This window comes from Leptidea sinapis, chromosome 42 (assembly GCF_905404315.1).
Source record: "Leptidea sinapis chromosome 42, ilLepSina1.1, whole genome shotgun sequence".
NCBI classification, from domain to species: domain Eukaryota; kingdom Metazoa; phylum Arthropoda; class Insecta; order Lepidoptera; family Pieridae; genus Leptidea; species Leptidea sinapis.
In genome coordinates, this window is record NC_066306.1 from 7,332,278 (window position 1) to 7,356,858 (window position 24,581).

At 32.9% G+C, this 24,581-nt stretch overlaps 3 protein-coding genes across 3 annotated transcripts in view; 1 reads left to right on the top strand and 2 right to left on the bottom strand.

Annotated features, from left to right (window-relative positions):
- Positions 1-4: 4 nt before the first annotated feature.
- On the top strand, positions 5-9,277 carry LOC126976807 (stomatin-like protein 2, mitochondrial). Its single transcript, XM_050825415.1, has 8 exons — positions 5-176; positions 250-366; positions 539-746; positions 1,165-1,353; positions 3,066-3,221; positions 5,754-5,869; positions 8,001-8,129; positions 8,963-9,277. Exons 1-8 carry the CDS (start codon positions 129-131, stop codon positions 9,227-9,229), a joined length of 1,230 nt encoding a protein of 409 aa, XP_050681372.1. The 5' UTR covers positions 5-128; the 3' UTR covers positions 9,230-9,277.
- Positions 9,267-12,990, bottom strand: LOC126976827 (maspardin-like). The gene is made up of 5 exons (XM_050825451.1): positions 12,721-12,990; positions 12,372-12,612; positions 11,776-12,005; positions 10,778-11,026; positions 9,267-9,651 (listed from the first exon to the last, which is right to left on the bottom strand). The coding sequence occupies exons 1-5, from the start codon at positions 12,820-12,822 to the stop codon at positions 9,508-9,510; spliced, it is 966 nt and encodes a 321-aa protein (XP_050681408.1). The 5' UTR covers positions 12,823-12,990; the 3' UTR covers positions 9,267-9,507.
- Positions 12,991-17,888: 4,898 nt separating this feature from the next.
- Positions 17,889-24,581, bottom strand: part of LOC126976838 (ubiquitin-conjugating enzyme E2 R2) — a 39,933-nt gene continuing 33,240 nt past the window's right edge. Inside the window, exon 5 of the mRNA XM_050825463.1 lies at positions 17,889-22,614. Coding sequence (XP_050681420.1) covers positions 22,504-22,614 — 111 coding nt within the window. The 3' untranslated portion in view covers positions 17,889-22,503. The remainder of the gene's footprint in view (positions 22,615-24,581) is intronic.

The window sequence follows — 24,581 nt, forward strand, 5'->3', positions numbered from 1 at the left end:
GATTTTAGTTCATACTTAATACTTCGGAATTTGGTGTTTTTATAATTTTATTTGTAGTGTTAATGTTATGAAATTATAATGGAATATTGTTGATCTTATTAATTGTATCGTAAACGGCCAAGTATAAAATGTTTTCTCGTTCAAGGCTTTTTCTGTCAAAAGCCTTTAATTTAAAGGTATGTTATTTTTCTCCTCATAACCTCCAACATTCATCAATAAACGAAAAATAATAATGGTTTGCTTCTACAGAATGTATACAAGTTAGATTACCAGAATGAAACAAAATTTCTGTATGGAATAGTAGCTGCTCGACATCGTTCGACGAGTCCGTTAAATACAATTGTTATGTTCGTTCCCCAACAAGAGGTAAATACGCTATAAATACATATTATGAAATATAAATGATACAATTTAATAATTTATTACTATACTGCATACCTATGCTATGCAGTTCTTTAATTTTTATGTAAATATTTTTTTAGATTTACATTTTAATTATTACACCATACCATTATCTATTACAATTTACTTGTTTCAGGCTTGGATTGTCGAGCGAATGGGAAAATTTCATAGAATATTGGAACCAGGACTTAATCTTCTATGGCCTATTGTAGATAAAGTTAAATATGTACAGAGTTTAAAAGAAATAGCAATTGATGTGCCCAAGCAAAGTGCAATCACTTCTGACAATGTTACATTAAGCATTGATGGGGTTTTGTATTTGCGTATAGTTGATGCTTACTTAGGTTGATTATTTTATTTTATTATGAACAAAATGCAAAATTAGAATATCAATTAATATATTATGTAATACTTACGAAAGCATGTTTCCGTCTCACATCCGTCTATTTGTATCAAATTGATTTATATTTTTTATTTGAGACAATAATTATTTCAAGCATATCTTTGCACTATCACTCTCTGAATTGTCGGAGTTATAATAACTTGATTATCAAAAACATCAGTTATGCTTATTTACATACATAAAATCTCGACATCAAGCCCATCACAGATTAAGTGAAAAAAAATTGATTTTAACAATTAAAAATCATATTCATATTTCAATTGTATTAAAATTTAACCCTTTATTATATTTTATTTGTTTATTGATTAATATTTAGAAGAGTGAAGGTATCATTAGGTTAAAATATTCAATTATTTCAGCTTCATATGGTGTTGAAGATCCAGAGTTTGCCATAACACAGTTAGCTCAGACAACCATGAGATCTGAACTTGGTAAAATATCTCTAGATAAGGTTTTCCGAGAGAGAGAATCCTTAAATGTGTCAATAGTTCATTCAATTAACAAGGCAAGTGAGGCATGGGGTATTGCTTGTCTTAGATATGAAATCCGTAAGTAATTTTTTTCTATATGTATAAAGCATGCTTTCCGATAAATTTGTTATTAAACATAGTTTTTCTGATATAAACTATTTTTTTTTTTTCAATATTGTATATTAAGAATTTTATAATCCTTTATGTTAGCCAACCAAGTGAATAAAATATAATGTTAAATAAATATGACAACACTGGTCTGTATTTAGTCTCATCTTTGGTATAATATTATAAATTATTTTTGTATTTGTAGTGTATATATATTTATTTTGAATGTATTCATTCATTCTATTATTATAAATCAATATGGATGCTACTGTAAGAATGTGTGACTATGTGTTTAAAGTTATTTCTAAGGGATGGCCCTAATGGTCCTTTTGTTGCAAAATAAATATTACTTCAATATCAGCTGTTTTTCCCCATAGCAAAATTGCATAATTACAATATAATAACTGAACTAACTATGGAGATGACTAAAATAGATCTCAATGTATTAATCAATAAGATTTTTAATTCTTCTGATAGCAAAAGAAGCATATATCTAAATGCTATATCATCTATCAATATTATAAATGAATGAAAGAATTCGGCGAAAAGAACAAGCTCACATTGTTTAATGGCTAAAATGGGAAATTGTTAATGTAGAGAATGTTTTTATAATAATGGTCCTAATATTTAACCCTGAGGCACGCGCATCTGCTTTACAGCTCCTGAAGCTTTATTTTTTATTACTGCTTTTTGTGTTGTATTAGATAAGTATAAAATAATAAGATCAAGTGATTTACTTTTAATACCATAATAATTGAGTTTACGGATAAGAGTATAATGGTCTATGCAATCAAGTGCTTTCAAAAGATCACAGAATATTTCTACAGCATTATCTGATTTCTCCCAATCATTGAATATAATATTATGTTGAATCAATGCCATAATCAACCAGCATCAGTACTACATGTATTGGTGGTGAACAACCTTTCGTAAAAACAAATTGTTTAACATATTATTTTCACAGAAATAGTTTAACAATTGAATTAAAATTATAACATAAATGACTCTAGAAACTATATCACACATTAAGGAAGGATATTATACCACCATACTACTTCATGAAATAAAAACAATATTTTCAAACTATTTTATCTTGAGATAAACTCCCCTGAGATTGTTGCGTCCATTTTCTCAGTTCTGCTGTGTATATTTTCGAATGGTCTGTAGTTACTGGCCTTCAATAAATACTACAATCCAACATTGAATAAAAGTATTAAACTTTGAATTAGCCCAATTTTTAAAATTTCGGTACTTTAGAAGTTGCATGATTTTTACTTTTAGCAAGTTGGCTGGCATCATTATGAATTTGTGTATTTGAAGTTTACTGATTAATATATAAAAATCACATTGTTTCTGCCTGAATACGAATCAAACGGTTTTATTTTCAACTTTGAGCTCTCTCCCTTTCCTTCAGCTATCAAATTAAGTAAAGCTAAGCATTCTCTTTCATCAACTCGACACATATTTCACCTCTACACGAGCCAACCTCAGGAGATGTTGACTCGCAAAAGTCTCGTGCCAGAATAACACTGAATAAAAATCACAACATTTGCTAAGTTAGAATTGTTATGTATCAAATGAACTTCAATCCAACTGTTCCAACAGCCAGTGTAAGAGAAATCAGCTGAACAGAATCTTTTCTAGCTTAAATTTAATAATTTCCCGAATTGAAATTCACACAGGTGACATTAAACTGCCAACGCGGGTGCACGAGGCTATGCAAATGCAAGTAGAGGCAGAGAGGCGGAAAAGAGCTGCAATATTAGAGTCTGAGGGAGTTAGAGCGGCAGATATCAATGTTGCTGAGGGAAAGAGACAGGCGAGAATATTAGGATCGGGTACGTACAGCATAAACTAGAATGTGATTAGTGTCTAGCTATGTATAGTTTAAATTTTTTTATGGAAAAAGAGGACAAAAGAGCGTGATCACTGCCACCTTTATCTTACAACACCAAACGAGTCACAGGAATGTTGCAAATTATATTACATATACAGCTACTGGGCAGAATGGCAGATTTAAATAAAACAATAATTATTTCAGCTGTAGAAGCTGGCCGCTTATGGTATCATGCCTTAGAATATGATTAGCTATGTAGTTAACTAAAAAACTTCAAGCGACTTGGTGATGAGTACTTAGCCATGATGTCACTCACTCTCTGCTTGGTATTCCAGATAACGTGGCGTATTGCCGCAAAACAAATGAAAAATGCCAGCAAGATTCTTGAAGTAGTTATTGCCAGATGTGTTCCAAACACGTTTTTAAGAAAGTTTATTGTGAACAAACTGTAAAGGTTTTCGTCATCACACGGCACTACTTTCTTCATGGTCAATCAATCTAAAATAATTAATTAATACAAAAAATACTACGCTTAAAAAAAAACCTACATCAAAAACTGAAAAGTATAAAATAACTTAATAACGATTTAATTTAATACACCTCTTATGCAAACTTATTTATTATTATTGATAGAGTTTAAGTTGGTGTCTGTCCGCTTGGGCTGTTTTGTTCTAGACAAAGTTAACCCGCTCAAAGTCACTTGTGGCGAGTGTAGGTACCTGGTATAAGTGGCGGCCTTAGGGGGTGGCGAACAGCAAATCAAAAAAATATATATTTTAACTATATTTTTTTTATTTAAAACTTTTGATTTTGATCCTTAATTACTTCTTCTCACAACATGGCCAAGATTACTGAGAATGTTTATAGATCCCTCCTACAAATTGGAGATTTCCTCCGCCTTTGAATCATGTTGAAGATAGAGTCCCATATTTTGTCCTTAAAAGTTTTACTTTTAAGGACAAAACATTAACTTTAGGCAAGCCTTCACTTCACCTGCACGTGTCCCTCGTGACACAACAGGCAACGTCTGTCTGAAGTCACCAGCCAATAGTACCGTGCATCTTAGAGAGTCCTATTTAGAGCGTCAATGCCTTTCTTATGGGCCATAGTACACTCATCCCATACAATAATTTTGGCTTCTCGAAGCACTTGTGCCGTGTTCAAGTTCAAAAGTAATTTGAAAGCAGAATGAGCCGTCCTGCCTCCATCAAGCAATCCCTCTTCTAAATGTTAGTCATTAAGTATATAAGTATATATTTTTTTTTATTTAATAATTTTATCATCGAAAGGCGTAGGTGTTAAAGGTATTTTAAATATATAGGTACGTATACAAAAAATACCACTACGGCCGAACTTCATAAGACATTCATTCATCCAACATTTCAAACCCAATTCCACCCCCTTAGGAACCCCCCTAAGGGGTAATTTTACGAAAACCTTTTCGTAAAATATTTTCTAAGCTGATACCTACTCCCTACAAAGACCTACCAAACTTCAATTTAACAATAATTAAAACTTTCCATACAAAATTTCATTCCCATTTAACCACCCTTAAGGAGAGATTTTCCAAAATGACTTATAGGTACAGATTTTAATTATTTATAGCTTGTTACCTAAATTACGATTTTTACTTTAACTTCAAAAACATAGGACTTTCATACAACCTTCCAACCTAACCTAACCTGGGATATTCATAGCATCCTTTTTTCTTGCACTAATAATAAAATGCATAAAGAACCTACATTTCAAATTTCATGTTAAAATAACTATAGTTACAACTTTTTTATACAAACTTTACCCGTCTATTTTACCTTAAAAGGGGATTTCCCAAAATGACTTATACAGATTTTTATTATTTAAAGCTACATGTCGATTTTCACGTCTCTAACTTCAAAAACATAGGACTCTCATACAACCTTCGATCCCCACTTTCACCCCCTTAGGGGAGGAGTTTCTGAAATCCGTTTTTTAGCTGATACCTACGTCCTAGAAAGAACCTACCATATTTTATTAATTTGTATAACTAGCATTTCTCCTGAAACATGACAAATAACTTAACCCTGCAACCAGAACTATTTTCGCATTACGTACATTTCACGAAGTACAAAGGGGCCTCGCAAAGACTTGATGCCCGGAGCCTTGCAATTAGTAGGGCCGCCTCTGACTGGTATTACATTTGGCTTGGCACCGACTTCAAACCTATCAATAGGTAGTATTTTATTAATAATAACGGTATTAGGTTTGTATAAGAGGTGCATTAAATTTTAATTTATTGTTTCATTTTAGATAGTTCTATAGTTGCTTATATTCTGATTGACAATAAGGCGAGTTTTGGGATTAAATGATAGTATCGCTGCCGTGTCAGAGCCCATCTACATTCCCTTCTGCAATGATCGCTCATTGCCGAGTGTTTTATGGTGTTTCTTTCCATTGAGGATTTCAATGTAGGGCTTACATTAGTATATGATAAGCATTCTTTCAAAATCTGTGGCTATTGTAGTTCCATGTTTCACAAACAGCAATGATCTTTCAGAGGCCGAAAAACAAGAACAAATAAACAAAGCTTCTGGAGAAGCACAGGCGATGCTGGCTGTTGCTGAGGCACGATCTCGCGGGCTCAAACTTATTGCCTCTGCTCTTGCACAGCCTGTAAGTGATTATGATATGTATTTATAAACTGAATTTTGAAAAAAAAATAATTTTAAAGACTAAACTTAGATTTTATTAAAAGCATTTATCACGGGGAGTGTTCCGAAGAGCTGTTTAACCTGATTTCTGCCGCCGTATTCCACCTTCGCACGACACGCCACAAATTAGGATATCATCCCCTCCATCTGGATGTGTGGTGGTCCTCCACAGTGCTGTTTACAAGGAGCTTTCTTCCACGTACTACAAAGCTGTTTAATGAACTTCCTTGTGCGGTGTTTCCGGGACGATACGACATGGGTACCTTCAAAAAAAGCGCGTACCCTTCCTTAAAGGCCTGCAACGCTCCTGTGATTCCTCTGATGTTGCAAGAGATTGTGGACGGCGGTGATCACTTATCACCAGGTGACCCGTACGCTCGTTTGTCCTCCTATTCCATAAAAAAAAAGATTTACTTCTGTAATTATAATTGTCCATTTTCACTGAATCAGTTTTTTTAACAAAATTTTGTTATACCCATAGAAACTATTTGAGTATTTGACAAGTAAATGTTTGCCTAATGGTTCCAATTTGTTTCTTAATATTCTGCTAATATTTATAATTTGGATACATAAAAGTATAAAGGTTTATTTAACAATAACAAAGAATCGAAAGGATACAAAAGAGATTTCTTTTGCATCCATCTTACGATCATAATCTAGTTAAAACTCTAACCCCCTTATTCATAATGGTCCGCTAACTTTAAACAGCCGCTTAGGAGTGTTTTTCTCATTTCTCATTCTGACTTAGGTCAATAGAAGAAGACAGAGTGAGAATTAGCAATGCTTTAACTTAGAAGACTATTATAAATAAGGGGATTAGGAGTTACAAGGATAAATTAAAGTACTTCAAGCTTCAGTCACTTTCGAATCGAAGACAGCTCCTCGATCTTACTTTCTTATATAAGTTGGTGAATGGCGTCACTGATAGTACCTATTTATTAGCTCAATTAAATATTCGTGCCCCACTAAAGACAATAATGCCGTCATCTTTTATGCCAATCATAGGAAAAAAGCACACGTTCACGTCAAAGACGTTATTCACTAATTAATAGATTGATGTTGAGTTATAATGCTGTACATAAATTATCACATAAGAAATGTATTGGTGTCATAACAACTACTGTTAATAAAGAAAAGGATAAAGAAAAAGATAAAATAGTTGATATTGATATTTATTCAGACAATATTTCGTCATTTAAACGGAATTCAGTTCATTTATGTTCATAAATTTTTTTTTGTAAATTATAGGCAAAATTACTTTTTGCCTTATTTTATTCACATAATTGATAGATACTGATACGCTTAAGTTTGTTTTATATAATTGTGCAATGATGCATGTTTTAATTATTATAAAATATTATTGATTTCTTATTCATTTACGTTTAATTCAATTTTTAAATATAACGATAATGTTTGCATTCAATTTAATTCAATACTCTTGTGTTTGTGTCTATGTTTTTGAAATGTGTGTAACACCTATAATTAAGCCAACACTTAGAATTTATTATTAATTTTAACAATATTATTATACTTTTATTAGTGTTTGTCTTGTTGGTGTTAAAAAATAAATAATAATAAGTCACTAAATTTCCCATGGAAACACTGCGTTGGATTCTTGGCTAAACATTAAAAGCCTGCATTAGAGCCAAAAATCATTTCGAATAGAATTTTATTTTAATTTAATGCTGTGACTTCAATATATAAATAAATATTTATATATTGAATATTTATTTAAAAGCTATGTTATTTGTAACCGAACTTTACAACGGCCAGATCACGTATATCTGAATCTTAGATCATTAATACGTCTACATAGACTGTGATAGCTCTGAAAACGTCGAAAAAAATAGAGCTTGACAGTCAACTCCTATCTTGAGCAATGCACACACACTAACTCAAAGTGATATACAAATTGTGAGTGTAAGACATAGCTTGTCACACACACTAGAGTAATAAACCTGGCCTGTTTTAAACGGTTGTCTAAGAGCAAGAGGCTCAATCTAGATATATAAATTATATGAGATCTGAATATTATGCAGTGTTTCAGGCATTCAATTTCCAAGAACCAACTAAAGTATTAAACTGTTATACAGGACAGTAGGCATGCAGCTTCACTGACAATAGCCGAGCAATATGTGGCTGCGTTCAACAAACTGGCAAGAACGAACAACACTCTCATACTACCAGCAAACGCTGGGGACGTCTCAAACTTAGTAGCTCAGGTATGTGACTAATAAGGATTATAGTTTAAGAATTGATGTGTTTAAGATATTTTTATACTATGTAAGTATACAATATAAATTATTATATGAAAATAATTAGACACTTACACATTCAATAAATTTAGTTCGAGTGACATAAGGTTCATAAATCTTGATATGTCTTATTGAACTCTCAGGTTGGCTCAGTGGAAGAGTTCGAGTCCCGCATCGTTCATAATTTTGTTTTCAAATTTAATTTGTGTAATTAATCCAAGAAGTGAGGGTTAAACTTTAAAAAAAAAATTAATTGTTTAGATCAGACAATTTAAATCCACCAGATAACCGGGTAGACCGGTTTATGGCCACTGTCCCTAGTAGTGTATATAATTATTTAATCATCTACCTCTAGAAATAATAAACTTACCACAGAAACGATTTACTGGACTCCTGTTTAAATGGTTAATCGACATAAATTTATTATAGTGTTAAGGATTTTTTAATTTGTAAGTAAACTTTTTGCATGCTAATTTAAATTAGCCGAATAGAAGACACTGCAATAAATTTAAGTTCTTGTACACTGTATTCGACGCAATAAATAAATTTCATTTCATAAAAATTTTTTTTACACAATTTTAAATTTTAAAGGATGATTTAAATTAAATCATTTTAAAGGATGATTTCAATTAAATCATTTTAAAGGATTGTTTAAATTAAATCATTTTGAAGGATGATTTAAATTAAATCATTTTAAAGGATGATTTAAATTAAGTCATTTTAATTAAAGATATGCTTTTCATCGTCTTCAAATTACAGAGTTTTAAATTTGATATATCAAAATTTATCACTGATTTTAGGCGATGTCAATATATTCCACTGTAACTGCACACAGTAACCAGCAATCTCGTTCACATGGTGAGCCGATTATTCCAGAAGTAATGGCGGAAGATCCATTGTACAAGTTAAATACATTAAGTGATAAATCTACCACATTTGCTGGCCAACCAGTCCCAACAGGAGAAGACTTGGCTGAATACTTTTCTGATGATGAAGAAAGGGAGAAAGCATTACAGGCTCAAAAAGATAAGAAAAAACCTTCGCAAACTCTCGAAAAGGAAATATAGGAATAAGTTAAGATTTACTTGTTAATAATTAAAAGCATTTAACAGTTATTTTGATTTATTATTTTACAAAAAGTAAAAATATATCAAAAGTCATTCTAGATGTGGATAGATCCTTTTTTTTATTATTAAATGCATAAATATGGATACAAAATATTGGAGCTGTTATAGTATTATAATAATATTCCTACATTTAACATAACTTAGAAATAGTCAAAATTTCACTTAACTAGAAATGCATTATAAATTCGCGATTCTGATTAATACAAATAGTAAATATCTCAAGATATTTTGACAAATTTGTCCCTCTGATTGAAGAAGCTTACAGTTCCTTCGTCCGATTGAAGTTGGTTATGAGGTGGCATTTTGTGTAAGCTTAAATATGATGAGGTAAGTGCAGTCCCGTCAAATTGCCTTAAGTGGATCTGAAATATGATAAAAAACTTGATAAGCGCCTGAACATGAGGTAAGTCAATTCTTATTACGATGTAGTTGAACTAGCTTCAGATAATTATGTTGTGGGAAATGTCAAATATATGAGAGTTTTGCTTCACTTATTGTTAACAACGACAGAATAGTTAAAACTAGAGGAAGTGCTCTTAAACTTCCTTAATATGGGAACGGAAAACAATTATTATTTGCTACATAATATTAAAAATACTTCTTGAAATATGTATGAAATTGATGTCATATTCATATGCAACTAATTCTAATGTAGTAGTATCTAATGAAGTCTTCATTAGTTATTCACTTTTTTATTTTTATTTTGACTTTACAAAAATAATGCTGTAACATAATTACTGTAATTTAAGCATGCTAATAATTAATACCTTTAAAATAGATATTAACATTCAACTGTTATCTATTTTTCTAATAAATTTAATAAAGCTTTTAAACAGAGATGTCATATAACAGAAACTAGCTAAACCTGAGCCAATATTTACGGACCTCGGCAAAACTGTGTGGCACATTCACTTAAATTTTCTATTCAGTAATAAGCACACAAGTAAACTTTGTATTTCTTGCCTTCCCAATGATTATGTCATTCACTAACAGCACCAAGATATGACACAGTTGTGTCAATAAACATATTTTGAAACACACATTTTGCGTGGATGGGAGGACATATGGGCGTACTTATCACCTGATGTTAGCTGATGACTGTCACCCACACTTTCTTGCAATATCAGAAGAAACAGAGCCTGTCTGTTAGTAGAATGCAAAGTATGCGCTTTTTAGGAAGATACCCATATTTAAATATTATATGCTTGCACAATAAAATTGCATCTCCTTAAAATTTAATATTCTATATTTCTGATACAGCATCACAGCCTTAAAATGGCAAGACTATTTTAATATTTTGACCGCCCTTAGGCTATTATTACATAACAAGTTGAATTGTTTGTACAATTGTCTGCTGAGTTTGTTGAGTCCATTCTTCTCAGGCCTGAGGCATTCATTTTGGAATGGGTGGTAGTTTTTTTTGACTTCCAATAAGTGATTTCAAATCCTATTTTGAATAAATATATTTGAATTTGAATGCAAACATACCAATAAATGCAGGTTAACTTCATCACTCCTACTTAAGTATGGGAAATTCCCCCCACTCTTCAAATGGGCTAACTTTGCATGGGGATATGACTTGTATAAATCCTCTCTAACTGTCGAGCTAAGTGCACTTTCATCCCAAACATCTACTATTGTTATTGGGATATCATGAAGTGACTGTGGTTCCACATAACATGGGGTGCAATTTAAAGTAAGCCTAGATGCAAGTTCTGATTGAGTAAGAGATTCCACCTGAAATTGTAATGAAATATAGAAAAACTACGAAGATAAAATTATAGACGTTAAGAAAATTTATTGAATTAGGCGTTACTTTGCGGAATACCATAATTATACAAATGATTTGAGTCTTCTTTAGTGTTAATTCCACCAATATTTGTTTTTAAAACAATTCGACACGTGTTTCGCCTCTACACGAGGCATCTTCAGGACGTGTTGTCTCGCCAAAATCTGGCACGAGACTTGTGCGTGAGTGAGGCGAAACATGTGTCGAATTGTTTTAAAAACAAATATTGGCGGAATTGACACTAAAGAAGACTTAAATCATTTGTATAATTATAGAGGTTGTCATTTGTGCACACATCACGGAAAAAGTATTGGATAGATTTAAATTTAATTTTTTTTGCCACAGACACAGATTAACATGGTATCAGGGTCATATGACAAGATTTTACATGACATGTATGTATGTGGTTACATTCTGCATGTACAGTTGATTAATATTTCAGAATAACTGATGTGATATTATTGCAAACATCTAACAGGTTTCTTTCTGGAAGGACCCTTAATACAGACTAATACAAATTATTTATTTTGAAAATTAAATCTTCAATATAACATTCAATGTTAACTCCCATACTATGTGTGGCTTGTCCCATGGGAACTGGGAAAATTAATGAAAACTATAAATAGATAATCAGCTAGTGACCAAATTGCTGGTAACATATACATAATAATTTGTAAAGTATATTTATTTTACTTACTCTTTCTACCATAAAATCTACTGAGTCAGCAATTCTTCTATCAACTTTCTCAGCTGTGAAGTTACCCATAAGCATTCGCTTTAGTACTAGGGATGGCAAAAGCCAAAATAATGCAGATGAGTCATTATACTCAAACACTGAGGTATCGGTGAAGGTGTTACAAAGGACTAAAGAAGATACTCTTGGACAGTTCTTTGTTAATTCTGTAAACTTTTGGGCTACAAATCCACCTAGAAATAAAGGGCAAAAATAGATAATAAAATTAAAAAAAAATATAGCAAAATATTACAGGAAAAGGAGGACTTAATAATGGACTTAATAATGAGGACTTAATACAATCATTAATTGTTATACTCAGTATATGTGTATACTATGTATACAGACTTTATTTTGAAAACCTTAATAGTTGTCATTAAAATGTGATTTAATTGATTATTTTTTATCTTATTACTACTTAGCAAGAAAAGTTAAGTTATTAAGACTAGTAGTTAAAATTGTAATATTATATTGGATAATGACAGAAGAATTGAAAGCAAGAGTTAATAGTTTGTTTGTTATTTCATAATCACAAACTAGTTATAAATAGCAACACTTGCCTAGTGAGGCTCCAAATATATGAACCTTATCAAGTTCAAGATAATCAAGAAGCCTCTTAAATCCATCACACCATTCCTTAATATTCCAGTAAGGTGGAGGTTCTGCTGCTATTACTCGTACTCCTCTCGATGCAAGCCCCATAACTTGTTGGAAAAAAATATCAGCTGTACCCGATACAGGCGGCAAACATATGAGTGGACATGTTACAGATTTAGGTCCACTATCAAATATCTTCCAAACCTAGAATCCAATATATGTATCAATGAATAAATTACAAAAGCAGAAACTTGATAGGTAAATAACTTAACAGTGAAACTTACGACATCATATAATATATAGGTCGTTTACCTTGAATCCGTCTGCATCGACATCAATTTTTCTTAGAGGAATACTGCTGCGAAAACTAAGATACTCATTTGATTGTGATAGATCACTTATATTATTACTCATATTTAGTAACGTAAGTTTATTTGACGATAGTCAACTTAATTAATACATTTGGGTAATCGGGAACAATATTTATTCATTAAATTTTAAACATTTTCTATTATTTGTACACTTTTAGCCTCACTCGTCATTGTCGTCACTCATAAAGTCATGTGTCACTGTACTTACTATTCAAACTTCAAGTGTTCACTGCTCGGTAAACAGTGACTTAAGACTTATTTGTCAAGTGATGAGAATAATTGTCAAATTCACATTTGACAATTATTCTCATCAACTCTCGTTACTATAATTGGACCTTTTTTTTTTTTCTTCTTTTGGCAATAATTGGACCTAGTTATGCAGAAAACAGCAATTTTTTCAACAAATGAGTTATAAAAGCAGCCATGCTTATTTAGACTTGGCGGATTTTTTACAAAAACACCCATGTCGATATCTTTATTAATCTCGCAGATAATAAGCTGTCAAATTCAACAAATGAATTTAGTAAAAAACAGTCAGCTTGGTGTAAAATACAGCCAATTATGACATTAACTAAAATACTTAAATTGCAGAAGTCAGCCTACCTGTATGGCTGTTTTTTACAAATTTCAAAATGTTAGAGTATGCAGTTTTCAAATTACGTAAAAAGTAGCTAGACTGTGATGGCTGTTTCCTTTCAAATAGATATTTATTATTAATTGGCTTAATAATATTAGTAGTTGGCTTTTTTCAACACCATCCTGGCTGTTTTGTGAAATATTACTTATTTTATAACACGATCTTATTGAATGTTGAGTAGTTCTACATTATCTTACATGATCAATACAAAGCCAAACTACTTGGAATGCTGTAAGCTACAGTTTATCAAGGAGTTTTTGTCTGTGCAATATCTGCGATACATTTCGAATCGAAATAATAAATGCAGTAAGAAGCGATGGGGATGTTAACTCTATAAAAGAAATACTCAAAATACATCTTCTTCAGGCCGAAAGAGTTAGATGTCAATTAAAAATATATATGAACCAAGCTAAAAATCATCGAATATATTTTGATATGCAAAGCCATTACTGCGTATTCAAACAAATGTGATATATTACAAAAGAAAAGTCTGGCTTTCTAACTTAGGTGTGCTATTATAGCCAAAGCTACTCTTATACACGGGTAAACGGTCAGACTGGACGTGGTGCTCAGGAGGTGGGTACGGTGTACAGTAGGGGCTTTCGCCATGGCCGGTCTCGGGGTGACCGTCTGGTATACCCAATACATAGACGGGTGCGTCTATCGAAAGCAAGGGAGAAGGCCTGGCAGTTAGTCTGGATATAGCGAAGGCGTTTGATCGTGTATGTGCACAAGGCGCTTCGCTCAAAACTTACAGTATTTGGGATTCCTAAGAGTTTTTGCAAGTGGACCAACAGCTTCCTCACTGGGTAGCATACAAGTCGTCGACGGTAATTACGTCGGACCGCTCGGCGAACGCTGGAGTTTGGAACGCGAAAGCTTGTATGTTATCTCCTACACTGTTTCTTCTGCATATCAATGATATGTTGGAACGCCTCCGACATGCATTGCTATGTAGATGACAGAACTGGTGATGCTGTATAAGTGTATACAGTATAAGAGAGCCCACTGGCCATACAGGTCTCTCTCGGGAAATCGTCGACCAGTGCCGGGAGAAACGTGTGTCTTCTATCGAGTCCTCTCTTGAGAAGAATTTAAACCCCAGAAGACTCAAGTTTGCGTTGAGCCATTGCACATAATATATGAAATCTGATTTTGATAAAGAATTTTACAAATGTTTGGACATATGTCGTGGCTCTGCCAATCTAGAAAGAGAATATGTCTTTACGTCTCTGTTAAGCAAATTTTCGCCGAATGGAAAACCTAGCGCAGAGTTAGGATTTGGCTACGTTACATCATATCAATAAGACATCTAAAATTAGAAGATACTCGATATTTTTATAATAATTTGACAAGTGGACAATATATTGAAGACGACATTGACGGATTTAACCAATGACGTTCTATACATATGGACATATCATTCGCAGTCTGATAACGGAACGGCAAAAGTGTGCTTAAATACAATGTAAGCACACTTTTCTCCTTAGTCGTGTGTCAACTGCGTGTCAATCAACAAGCCTAAGTGTGCTTTAATAATACATTAATAACTCAAAAAAAAATGTGATATGACTTATCATCGGTAATTATTTTATTTATATAAGATTGATATGCAAAAAGCGTAAATAATTTAATAAAAACAAATATTTTTCTATAAATAAGGTACAATTATTGACAAGTCTCCAGTCAAGACCCGCTATCAGAATGGGACAGATGAAAGGACACAGTCAGAAATGAAAACAATAGAGTCGCTCAGTACCTTATCTCATTAAATCGGGTCGTTCCCTTCCCTAAAATATGTTCGAGGGAGGCGATGGCTGGCCCATGCGTCATGCTCGTGAACGGGCGCTACTTGCGGTGGCAGGATGATCCTGTAGCCGGTAACGGAAAATAATTGCTAATAAAATGGTCGCTAAATACCTTTATTTATTTACAGTGTGTGTGGATTGATGCATCTAGTGTACCATGGCCTACTATTATTGTTGATACGGTAGTAGTCGGCCGTGACTGTACTCAATGACTCTTGTTTTTTCGTGTTAATTTACATTTTTTTTGAGTGTTTGTAGTTTGAGTGTCATTGTTGCATCACTTTACATATATTGTAACTGAAATGATATTTTGTGACTGAGTGATTGTCACAATGAGTTTATTGCCACGCCTGCTTATTAAAGCTCAACCCTCAAAGGCGGTGGGAATATAAAAAGAAAATGGAGTGATTTTGATTTGATTACCCTAAAGGATTGAGCTTTTGATTACTGTTCGTAAAAATATAATATTAGTTTATAACGGTGAGTATTGCATGATATGTAGATTAGGATTCTTTTATTGTTGTTTGCTTGAGTTCTCGTAACAGGTTTCGTCATGCTCGCTTAAATGTCACTGCTAGTGGCGGTGACATGGGACGGGTCGTCCTGTCGATGGCTGGCTCATGCGTCATGCTCGTGAACGGGCGCTGCTTGTAGTGGCAGGATGATCCTGTTTCCGGAGACTCGGTTTGAGATTCTTAAAAGTTATTATATAATTTATAATCGCTTATAAAATGCTCACAAAATACCTTTATTTATTTACGGTGTGTGTGGTTGATGCAGCTACTGTACTCAATAACTTTTGTATTAATTTACATTTACTTTTTTGACTTACTCGTGTAAGGCAAGACTATTTGACGTTTGAGTATGTTTGTTGCATCATTTTACATATTATATTGTAATTAAAATGATTTGTAAATCGATGGAAAAGTAAATATTGATGTAAAAGAGTGGCAATGAGTTTCTAGCTACTTCTTCTCATTAGCTCAACCCTTTACGAAGTAGCGGTAGATTCAATAAGAAAAATATTTTTTTGACATTCTTAAGTGTCATTTCCGTGACCTACATGAATAAAGTTATTTTGATTTGATTTGAAATCCAAATCCCTTTAGAACGTAAAGAAGTAACAAATATAAACACAAGCCAATAAATAAATATAAAAACTTTTCCCTTTATAATATGAAAGTAATTTTTGATTAAAAACTTAAATAAACCTCCGACTGAACAGATCTGGATCAGAAAATAGGGACAGACTGACAAACGTAAAACTTATAGGAAACCTCTTTTTCGTCTGGGTTTAAAAAATACCTAACTGCTACTCCACTGATGTCACTGTCCAAATCGGGTTCTCAATCCAAAATACGCAGCTAAATTTGAAATAGTGTTTACATTGCTGCCTATTGACTAATAATATTTTAAAAAACTGGAGTGAACGCAGAAATGTATAGACATTGCAGTCGAAGCTTATTAAGGTGTCATTTGTGGCATGTGCCATATGTCGGTGGCTTTAATTTTGTATGAGGTGCATTGTCTATATGTATAGAACGTCATTGGGTTTAACACTTGAGTTAGATTTCTATTTTAAGAGTAGTAAGGCTGGTCGTACTGCCGTCTTATAGACCTTGCCTTTAGTGTTTTAGCGTCACCTAACACCCCGGTGAGAGTATGCAAATTCTTAGTTAGTATGCAAATTTTTCACTTAGCGTGATGCCCGGGTCAAGTTAAGGATCAGGATTGAAATTACAAAACAATTATTCTGTTTCTGTTCTGCTAATGCGCGAGCCATTTTGTTACAACGACTCTCTCCATCTTTCTATGTCTTCTTGCAGCTCTCGCTGTCAGATATAAGTACAACATCGTGAGCATACATGAGATTCAATGGAGTTGGTTTTTGGATTTTTGCCGTCGGATAGTTCATGACTACATTAAATGGCAGAGGGCTTAGTACACTACCCTGATGAACGCCAACATTTATATCGAAGCTGTGGATAGACCGGTTGAGCTTCTGACGCAGGTTTGGACGTTGTTGTTCATATCTTTAATGATACGTATGTAGCATTCAGGTATACTGTGCGCTCTTAGCGCCTTCCATATCAATGTCCATGGGACTCGGTCGAAGGCTTTTTCTAGGTCTATCATCCACAAATTTTGACCATTTCCTTTAGCATTTTCCATAATCAGTTTTAATGATTGCGGTTAAATAGTTCTACCCTTGTGTTTATTTAATTTCGCCACTGTCCTGCTGTATTAACTTAATGTATTATATTTGTTTTGTCGTTTGCACGCAATCAATAAACAGTGGTCAATTTAATTAAGCTATTTTCCTCCTTTTGTTCACTTAACAGCCAACTATTCACGGGCGACAAGATACAAGTATCTGACGACGATTGTTAGCGATGCTGTGATTTGCTGTAGATGAATGGGCTTTGACAAAATTGGCTATCACTGCCCTCTTCTCTTTTAGTAGGCTGGGTAATATTTTACCTAAACAGTATTCTATCTTCATACAAACGGTCGGAAAGCAAGTAACACCTACGTGGATCTAGACATACTCTCAGGTTAGCTACGTTATGATTGCAAAGTGCTCCGAGGAATACCCGCACTTGCAAATGTCGTAATATCGTGACAGAGTATAAAAAATACAATTATTGAAATAAAAAACACATAATCTTTCAAACCAATTGGTGTTTATTACCGATGAATTATTACGTATTATCAATCTGATGTGAGTTATCTAAGTACAATATTATAATGGAAACATTTACGATGCACTGATAAAATATCAACTTGCTTGGATTCTCAAAATTTTTCCGTTATAATAATAATGTACGGCTCGGCATGCTATTCTTAGAACATTCCTTCCTTTGTTTCCCTAATATTATTATCACTAAATGAACAGGCGTCGGACGATTTTTTTACCTTATAATATATTATCTAAACTAGCGACGATAACTGTTGGAGTTTGCAAAGACAAAGAAATAAGCAAAATAATGGGCGAACTTATAACTATTATAAAAATATACATAAGTTTCAATCTATTTCAAGTACTTACCTGATAGAAACTTAACTAATATTAAGTTATCAATTCGTGTCTAGTTTAGGCTAAGCATGTAAATTATTGGTTGGTACCAATAATATTAAGACATAAAATATTATTATAAAAGAACTTAACCGCAGTGGGAATATTAATAACTATTTAATAATATGCCAATTTAACGTGATAATTTAAGATCTATTTTAAATTCTCAGATTGTATCACTTAGCATTCCAACGTTTTATACAACATAAGGTGAGTACCAATCTACAGGATGGATGTGTTTCAGAAAAGAAAACTTTAAAAACTGATAAGGATTACACTTAATATAAGATGTACTTTTGCAAAAATGTTGGATAGTGAGCTAGGAAAATAATTTTAGTAGGTATTGCTATAGTCGACTTTAAGTTATTCTTGGCAAATACTTTATGTGTAACACAGACATGGATCCAAATAGATGCCGCGAGTGTATGTACCGTCACTTGTCAAAAAGACGACAAAAAGAGGAGCAATGCTCTTCCTTTGACGCTTTTTTTTTATTATGACTTCTAATACATTGTCGATTTTAGTTATGAGCAATACCGACTATTGATGTACTGAAAACGTCAACTAATGATATGAGGTGAATGGCTAAACACACTCAAACTATTTGACGTTTGAGTGTGTTTGTTGCATCATTTTACATATTATATTGTAATTGAAATGATCTGATATATTTTTTTTTGACATTCATGTCATTTTCGTGACCTACTTGAATAAACTGATTTTGATTTGATTTAAACGTTAGGCTCGATGCACTTGCATTTTTAACGACGTCACAGTAGGTACAAAAAAAGGGCATGCTTGGTTTTCATACAGACGGAGAGATTTGCGTTATCTACGTGGATCTATGTCTGTGATGTGTAAGTTATACAAGACTTTACGTCAATCTCATCCTGCCTATTACTTCGAGCGATTTTACACATTTACGACATTAAATAAATACTGCTGGCGGAATAAGTTTTATATTAATTTATAATGAATGCTGTCAATACTTCTTCAGCCCTGCTTCTAGTATTCGTATGTTTCCTTATTAATCTATTCTGTTTAATATTTTTAAATTTTCTATTTAAAGTATGAAATTTAATAGCATTTCCTCAATAATGGAAATCTAATATTTTGTTTTAGCTATGTTGTGCGTTTTACCAAATATTAAAAAGTTGCTACATCACATAAGTAGGAAAACATCTCAGCTCATCCCGGTATTTTTTTTATCATAAACATTCCCAACTAGATAGTATAATATTTTAAAGTACAAGTTTATATGTATAAAACCGATAGCACAGAAAAATCTAGAATAACTCTAAAACTACATGCCTGATTCGTTTTGATGTTTGTAATTAATGAAGTATCCACTCATGAAGTGTCGTTGAAATTAGAACTTCTTTGAAAGTAACTAGTAGCCATTCTTCATGGGCATATTTTTCAACATAAAATTGACAATATATTTCGTCACTAATGTACTTATTTCACGATCATAGTAGTCAGCTTGTATAGTAATAGTATCATATAGTGATATGCGGTGTGTGCGAGGGAGAATACAACATCGGCAATCCTCTTCACACTACGCGTGCCACGAACGTCTTTTAGGGTGCAATTTTTTAATGTTCCATTTACATAGATCTAGTTCGCATTTGTTTTTAAATACATTATAATAATTTAATTTTAAGAAAAATTTAAAAAGAAAGAATTTTTCATGTTCGTCATATGGACAATCGTTAGCGTCGATGCCCTTTGGCGACTTACCGCCGATGCGAACATAAGTGTGTACGTATTTCATACGCCATAGATCCAGTGTTCAGCCCACTGGGCGGGCGAATAAACGCCGGTATGTATGATAGCTATCACACATACACTTCGCAGTCCCTTATTCTTCCTGGTTGATATCGGCAAATATTACTAGTCTTTTTCTTGTCTTTACCAAATAGCGGGAATTGTAATCTTTCAATTTTTTAATGGAATATAGCAGAATGGTTGGTTTCTAATGATAAAGCTCGAGCAAAGACACACACTAATATATTCATTAGATTTGTAATAATAATATGAGCAGTGTAGACACTAAACCCCTTATTCATAATGGTCCGCTAACTTTAAACATCCGCTAAGGAGTGTTTTTTCTCATTCTGACTTAGGTCCATAGAAGAAGACAGAGTAAGAGTTAGCAATGCTTTAAGTAAGCAGACTATTATGAATAAGGGGGTAAATTGTAATCACAATTACATAAATTAGCCTGAATAAAGTAGTCGGTATTGCATATGTTTCAGGGCAACAATATGTAAACTTTAATTTTGTAAAAAAATTAAAAACAATGTTATCTTTATACAAATTATTTAAGTTTTCTTTAGTGTTAATTCCGCCAATATTTGTCTTTAAAACACGATCTAATCTGGCACGAGTCTCGTGCCAGATTTTGGCGAGACAACACGTCCTGAGGATGCCTCGTGTAGAGGCGAAACACGTGTCGAATTGTTTTAAAGACAAATATTGGCGGAATTAACACTAAAGAAAACTTAAATAATTTGTATAATTATGGATTTCCGCAAAGTAACGCCTTATTCAATAAATGTTATCTTTGCCATAGGAATTATCAGATAACATAAATGTAATTTATTTAGAAGATGTCTGCTCTGAAAATTTTGCAGTGCCGACTGTTTAACTTATTTACGTACAAAAATATTCATATACATGTACAGAATTAGTTATGTTATATACTTAATTCATTTGGGTTCTGTAACAGTTAGGAGTCTGTTAGCTATTACCGAAATTACTTCATTAAATTTAGACTAAGACCTACGCACCGATCAGTAGCGATATAATAAAACTACAATAAAAATAAAATTAAGACTAAATTAAGATATTTCACGTGAATCCACAATGAAAAGAAAATAATGCAAGAGTAATTAATTACAATCACAGAAATTGTGTTATTAAACTAAAATTAATATATTTAATATAAATTGTCTAATGATCTTAAAAATAAAAATCCGAAAGTATTGGTGTTAGAGGATAAAATTTGACTAAAACATAAAGCAGTTAGCACGGACTGGTCCAATCTAAGAGGCAAGAGATCAGCTCAATGATCAAACAAGCAAGCTCAATGAACAACAATCATTCCTTTTCTATGTATTCTAATAGTTATATATCATTGTTCATACTGTAGGTAATCGATGTAAGTCTTAAAGCAATGTGATTAGGAACCTAATTGGCACATGTAATAATCTATACTCTTTATGTCACACTATGTATTTGCTTATGTACGAGAACAATACTTAATAGATTTTTTATATAGGTATCTACTTATATAGTAAAATTTAATAAATTTCGCTTTACCAATAAGAAGTTAGTTTTACATGAACCTTTAATCGAATTTAATCTTTTTTTACGTGCTTTATACCTATGTTAACTTATTTAGAAATAAGATTAAAAGTATGTGCCTATTCCACATATTATACTACTGAGCAAATTAATGTTATAATTTAATACGAAGCAACCTCATCTGTGTTTTGTTCAGACAGTCCGCACCCGTGCTAGAGATCTTACTCGTTGTGACACGACCAATAAGAGAGTCTAGACAACTGGTGACAGTGATGTCACACTGACATTTCGGTATTGGCAGTGTGACTAATTTATGGAGGAAAGAGGTAAGGACAATCATCTAATATGGGAGAAAAGTTGAAAAAGTGTCAACCTGTATGCTGTAAATAAAAGTTAAAAAACCTTTCCACAATGGCGCTAGTGTAGACACAGAGTTGGCGACTATAGCAATTGTAGATGAACTGAAGTATGCCGAGTTAAAATTTTAATATCATTGTCGACTAAAGTAGTTGATTATTGAAAATTTCAACAACTTACGTTGTACAATAAAATGTTGTAAATATAATCTTATGGAATTATTACAGGGAAACAAACATGCACCTTTTTTTAATGAAAATAAGGGACGAGACGAACAGGACGTTCAGGTGATGGTAGTTGATGCTTAGTGATTTTATATTTGGCGCTTCTTTTAAGGTTTTTTTTTTATATAAGAGGAGCTTCACCCTGATGCTAATGTGGCGTCACCCCAATTTAAATCCACTTTTTCATATACTGATGATTATTTTTAACTCTACCCTCCATAGACTAAATGCAAATGAAGTATGGTGACAATGAGTTGTGTTATAATGACAATTTGCTGACAGTAATCAGAGTATTGCCGTAGAGGACACGCCCTCACGACTCTCCGTTGCCGCTGTCGTCTCCGTCGCCCTCAGCAGCCTCCATCTCGTCTTCCGAGTCCGAGTCGAGGTCATAGTCGTCATCGTAGAAATCTGTCATATCCAACTGAGGAAAAATATAAACATCAACATACAACACAAATGATTTAAGTTTTCTTAAGTGTTAATTCCGCCAATATTTGGCACGAGACTCGTGCCAGATTTTGGCGAGACAACACGTCCTGAGGATGCCTCGTGTAGAGGCGAAACACGTGTCGAATTGTTTTAAAGACAAATATTGGCGGAATTAACACGATAGAAAACTTAAATCATTTGTATAATTATGGATTACCGCAAAGTAACGCCTAATTCAATAAATTTTCTATCAACATACAATAAAAATCTCTTTGATTCGCTGGATACTAAAGTGGGGTCAAACTATAAATATTTGTCATGGGGCATCTGATTTTTATTTGATGATTATTTTGAAACTGGCGATTGACTTAATTATTCAGAGATCAATGTTAATTTTTTATTCGTTTTGACTAATTTAGTTTTACCAGTGGGGGTCGGCTAGAATATGTGTACCTCAACAGCGCCTATGTCTTCCGTGAAGCAGTAATGCCATTTTATTAATGTGTTTTAGAAGAAATTTAACTCATTAAAATAAACAATGTTAAAACAAATAAATAACTTATAGACACAGTGAGTAGGTACTGAGTACAAAAAATAAATATATTTGGAGATAATTTAAAATTGTAGATAATTTATGTATATATATGAGGCATTAAACAACTCTCACTTTTTAATGTTTTCATAGAGATAAAATAATTTGTCATTACATAATTTAAACTTCTACATAGAGCCTCTTTCTGTGAGACAACCGATGAAAACAGATCAGGTTTATTACTTTAGAGTGCGTGACAAGCTAAGTCTTTCACTCGCGATTTGTGCGTCACTTAGCGTTAGTGTGCGTACATTGTTCAACATAGAGGTTAACTGTCAACTCAATTTTCGACTTTTTCACAGCTGTCACAGTCTATCTAGACGTATAAATAATCTAAGAATTTGTACATGTTTAGAGTTAAGAAAGCTTAAGAACGCTATTAGGAAGACTATTTTTTTATGACAATAAGGGACGACCCAAGCAGAAAGTTCATTATGGTAATTGATACGCCCTGCCCATGACAATGCAGTTGTAATGTTCGGAGCGGCACTACAACTGCGCTCATCACCTTGAGACATAAGATGTTAAGTCTCATTTGCCCAGTAATTTCACTAGCTATGCTCTTCAGACCGAAACACAGTAATGCTCCACGGTAGAAATAGGCGCCGTTGTGGTACCCATTATCTAGCCGGCATCCTATAAGATTATTATACTTATTCATTTAATACTTATTTTCTTTTTTTTGGGTAAAACAATATAGAACAAGAGCCCGTGGACCCCAGACCTACGTCATTTTATAAAAGTTGAAAGTTTGTCAGCGCATGCTCCCAACACAGGTAAGAACGATGGTACATTATGGAGTTTGGTTTGCAGTGGCTTTGGCAGGAAAACGGTACTAAAGGTGTGTAAAATGCCGATCTAAATACATCAAAGAATAAAGTGCGATTTTTCGGTATTACCTTCAGAATATTATTAAAAATCACGTTATTAATTGCCAGACACTTAACATCGTGGCAACCCCTTTCCAGACAACCTTAATTTTCATGAAATTATAATTTTCTTACATCATAGTATAAAAGCTGATTTTTATAATATATACTACTTGGGTAATAAGTAGACGATGTTTTCTCATTAGCCAGACACTTTTGATAGTTTCAACCCCTTGCCAGACAAACATTGTAAATCGTAAGAGATTCGTGATTATAATGACTTATACAAATAAACTTTGTGGCGCAGACTTATATAACTGATAGTCTATGTAAATTTTGAAAACATTCTAAGTAAAAACATTCGATGCTACAACTACCTTAAATTTTTAGTTTATTCTGTCAATAACATCTTTAAAAAAAAGGGAAATAAAATATTCCTCAAAGATTTGTTTATGCCTATTATTTTACCTATTATTTTAAAATAAATTCACATTTTTT